The 3,594-nt window shown below is 43.4% G+C and overlaps 1 protein-coding gene across 1 annotated transcript; it reads left to right on the plus strand.

Moving 5' to 3' along the window:
* The first annotated feature begins 2,231 nt into the window (after window positions 1–2,231).
* On the plus strand, window positions 2,232–2,996 carry LOC139656147 (uncharacterized). The gene has a single exon (XM_071533652.1). It carries the CDS (start codon window positions 2,232–2,234, stop codon window positions 2,994–2,996), a length of 765 nt encoding a protein of 254 aa, XP_071389753.1.
* Window positions 2,997–3,594: the final 598 nt, after the last annotated feature.

The raw sequence follows: 3,594 nt of genomic DNA on the forward strand, positions 1-3,594 counted from the left end.
ACTTTATTGCCAGTAAATTACTGTAAATGATCTGCCAGTACTTAACTGTAAATGTGCATGGTCATCAGTGTGAGACACAAGTACTGTGCTGTAAATTCAGAATTTGGCAATATGAACGTAACTATACTGCACATTACTGTAAACCTTACAAAGCTATGCACCAATACAACAAAAGATAGAAAACTGCTCACTGAAGTTCAACATTTAATGCAAAAAATCTAGTTCTGCATTTACAAGTAGCTGCTAAAGTAGCCGCCCTTTACCTTGATGGAATGGCAAAGGCTTTGCAAAGAAATTCATACATAGGCATCAACTTCACTATTTATATTTGTCTAAGAAACTAATTTCAAGCATTTAAGCATAAACTTTAGATCAAAATGGCTTTAAAAGAATGAAACACATGAAAAACAACACATTTAATCAGTGTGTCAAAACATTTAACTGGCAGTGTAAACTAACAATGCTAATTTGCGCTTTCATGACTTGCCAATCCACTCAAAGTCCATCAGTGTGAACACTTGTGTGTTCATGGCCTGCCTTCTCTTGGCCTTGGATCCCTCAGAAGGGTTGATGCCGACAAATCCTCTGTAAAAACAAAATAAATTATTTGGTGATTGATATTTAGACATAAGAGACAAGGCTTAAACCTATTAAACCTGGCCTGCTTTTCCACTGTCCCATTATGCCAGAATACACAAAATAAACATACTGTACACTATGCATACAGTACAAACATAGACATACTATAAATATACAATTTACAATTTCCCATTTGGCAGACGCTTTTATCCAAAGCGACTTACACATGAGATATTAATACAACATAAGCAAGGATCTAGTCAGGAGAGAACAACGAGAGTAAAGCTAAGTTCTAGTCCGACATAGGTGCCAAGAGGCAGTGCATAGAGGCAGTGCATATGCAAATATACATACTGTAAGATCTGGGAGGTTAGCAAATATTTATATATTAAAATATTTAAGAATTATTCAAATTATTAAAAATCAACTCAGTCAGATTAACTCAAAGATAATATATGATATGTAGTAGAAAATTATGCTTATAGCTTATAAATACATATAGTAAACATATATCCTAATACGCATAAGATCAAGTCAAAGGCCTGTAAAACAGGAGATCTCAGAAGCCATATACTAGCAGAATGAACAGCTCCGAGTAGGCCCCAGATAACCCACAAGGCCGCTAGACGTCAGGGAGGGTACGAGGGGACCTTGATAGGAACGTCAGGAGACTGTCTCTCAATATGGTACGATCCTCACATGATGCTCGCCCCCCCCCCCCCCCCCCCAGAAGGGACACTGAATAGAGAGAGATCTTATGGAAAAACCCCATGGGAGGGAGTGGTTAACTTAAAGGGGTGTCATACTGATCAAAGTGTATAAAAGCTATTGTAATCTGGCATGAAGCCAGTTCTTCTGCAGAAAAACTCAGGTCTTTGTTGCCAATAAAGATCTTCATATTATACCATTCTTCTGCCTCGAGAAAAGATTCTTTTGTCACCTGGGGAAACCACGACAGATACACGTGTAACATATATTATCTTTGAGTTAATCTGAATATAGTCATTTAAAAATCAGTCTCAAGTCATCAGTCTTGTAGCTTCTGAATACATGCACTACTCTATTTAACAGAACCAAATGGAAGCAGGAGTGCCTCAGATGATGGTGAAGAAAGTAAATAAAGCTAAAATCAGTGTGTTCCTGGTTTTGCTAAAGATGTTGTTGATGCCATAAAAGTGATGCCCATCTCCTAACTGGTACCCTTGTACACAATAATATTCAGTTCATAAGCAAGTCTCAATGTGATGCATTAATTTAGAACAGTGAAAAGGACTACTGTGAACTGAAATTAATCAACACCCCTCCAGCCAATCAGGATCAAGTATTTATCCAGGCCATTGTATAATAAATAATAATAATAACTTTATTTGTATAGCACTTTTCTAAAAACAGTGTTTACAAAGTGCTTTACATACAATAAAACCCAAAAGCAGCAATAATAGAAAATAGGAATAAAAGGTAATATATGAGGTAAACAGGTACAACTAAAAAACACACAAACAGAGATACAATTAAAAACAGATCGAACTTTACATAAAAGTGTGTGCAGAATTTTTTTAAATAAAAAATAGGAATAAAAGGTAATACAAGAGATAAACAGGTACAACTAAAAACAAACAAACAAACAGAGATACAATTTAAAAACAGATAAAATGGAGATACAGGTACAAGTCCGGAACCACCAAGAAATCTCCATGTCCCCGAAAGAGACCGATACCCCAATCCACCAGGGCAGCACCAAACCGATCAGGAATACAGCCAAGACACCGACAATGCCACAAACCAATATCTCCACTCCAAACAACTGCTCCACTCCCCAAACCCCCTGCCCATCAAAGAATCCCCCATGCGCAGCAGCGACAGCCCCGCAGACCCCAGGCACTCCAGCCGTCAGGCCCCCAAGACACCCGGCGAAGCCCCACCCCACGCCCCCTGCAGCACCCGCCACCGGCGCAAACGGCCCACAGGGCATCCCCCACGGACCCCACGATCAAGCCGCCCCCACAAAAGCCCGACAGGACCCAGACCGGGCGACCGCACTGGCCAACCCACCAGAGACAGCACCCATCTCCACAAACCCGCCAGCCGACGCTGCCCCGAGAGACAAAAGCCATCCCAAGCGCGACACCGCCAAGAAACCGAAGACCCCCACGCAAAGGCGCACACCCCAGCATGAAATCCCCAGCCTCCCGGCAACCCCACGCACGGAAACTGCCCCCATCCCCCAAAACAACAACCAACCGCCGAGTCAGGAGAGACCGACCAGCAAAACCGCCCGATCCAAACCCCATCGAGCCTCCGTGGGAAACAGCCCGAATGCAAGGCCCACGAGAAACGCACCACAAGCCAATCGCACCCATGGCGAGTGCCGCAGGAAGCGCGTGGCGAAACCTCAACCGAGAATCCCGAAAGCCTGACAGCCAGAACGCCCAAGGCCAGCAAAGATGCCACCGCCGCATACGGAGGACTCCCGATGAACATAAAGTCAGAAGAACAGAACAGCCACCCGAAAACAGAAGCAGCAGTCCGCAACACCATCAATGCCCCGGCTGCACTCCCCGACCAGTTCAATGCCACCCTAGCGAACAAAAGCACCAGCCTCCCCCAGGAAACACAAAGACCCCTCAGTGATTCCAAACTCCCGAACGGCAGTGCATAGGGAGTGATTCACATAAAAGCCTGTATATATACGCGTGTTTTTAGAAGAGATTTAAAAGATGAAACTGATTTAGCAAGCCTAATTTCCACTGGCAGGTCATTCCAAAGTCTAGGTGCCCTAATAGAGAAAGCGCAGTCACCTTTAGTCTTGAGCCTAGACTGTGGAACAACCAAAAGGGACTTGCCTGAGGATCGAAGGCTGCGTTCCAGCTCATAAAGAGTTAAAAGGTCAGCAATATAGCTGGGGGCTAGACCTTTCTGTGCTTTCAATGTAATCAGTAAAATCTTAAAATCAATTCTAAACCTTACGGGTAGCCAGTGCAGATGTGCTAAGACTGGGGTAATATGGTCTCTACA

The sequence above is a fragment of the Centroberyx affinis genome, unplaced genomic scaffold (genome assembly GCF_046629955.1).
Source record: "Centroberyx affinis isolate AG114_WGS23_722 - 3 ecotype Tasmania unplaced genomic scaffold, CSIRO-AGI_Caff_v1 ptg002388l_1, whole genome shotgun sequence".
In the NCBI taxonomy this organism is placed as follows: domain Eukaryota; kingdom Metazoa; phylum Chordata; class Actinopteri; order Beryciformes; family Berycidae; genus Centroberyx; species Centroberyx affinis.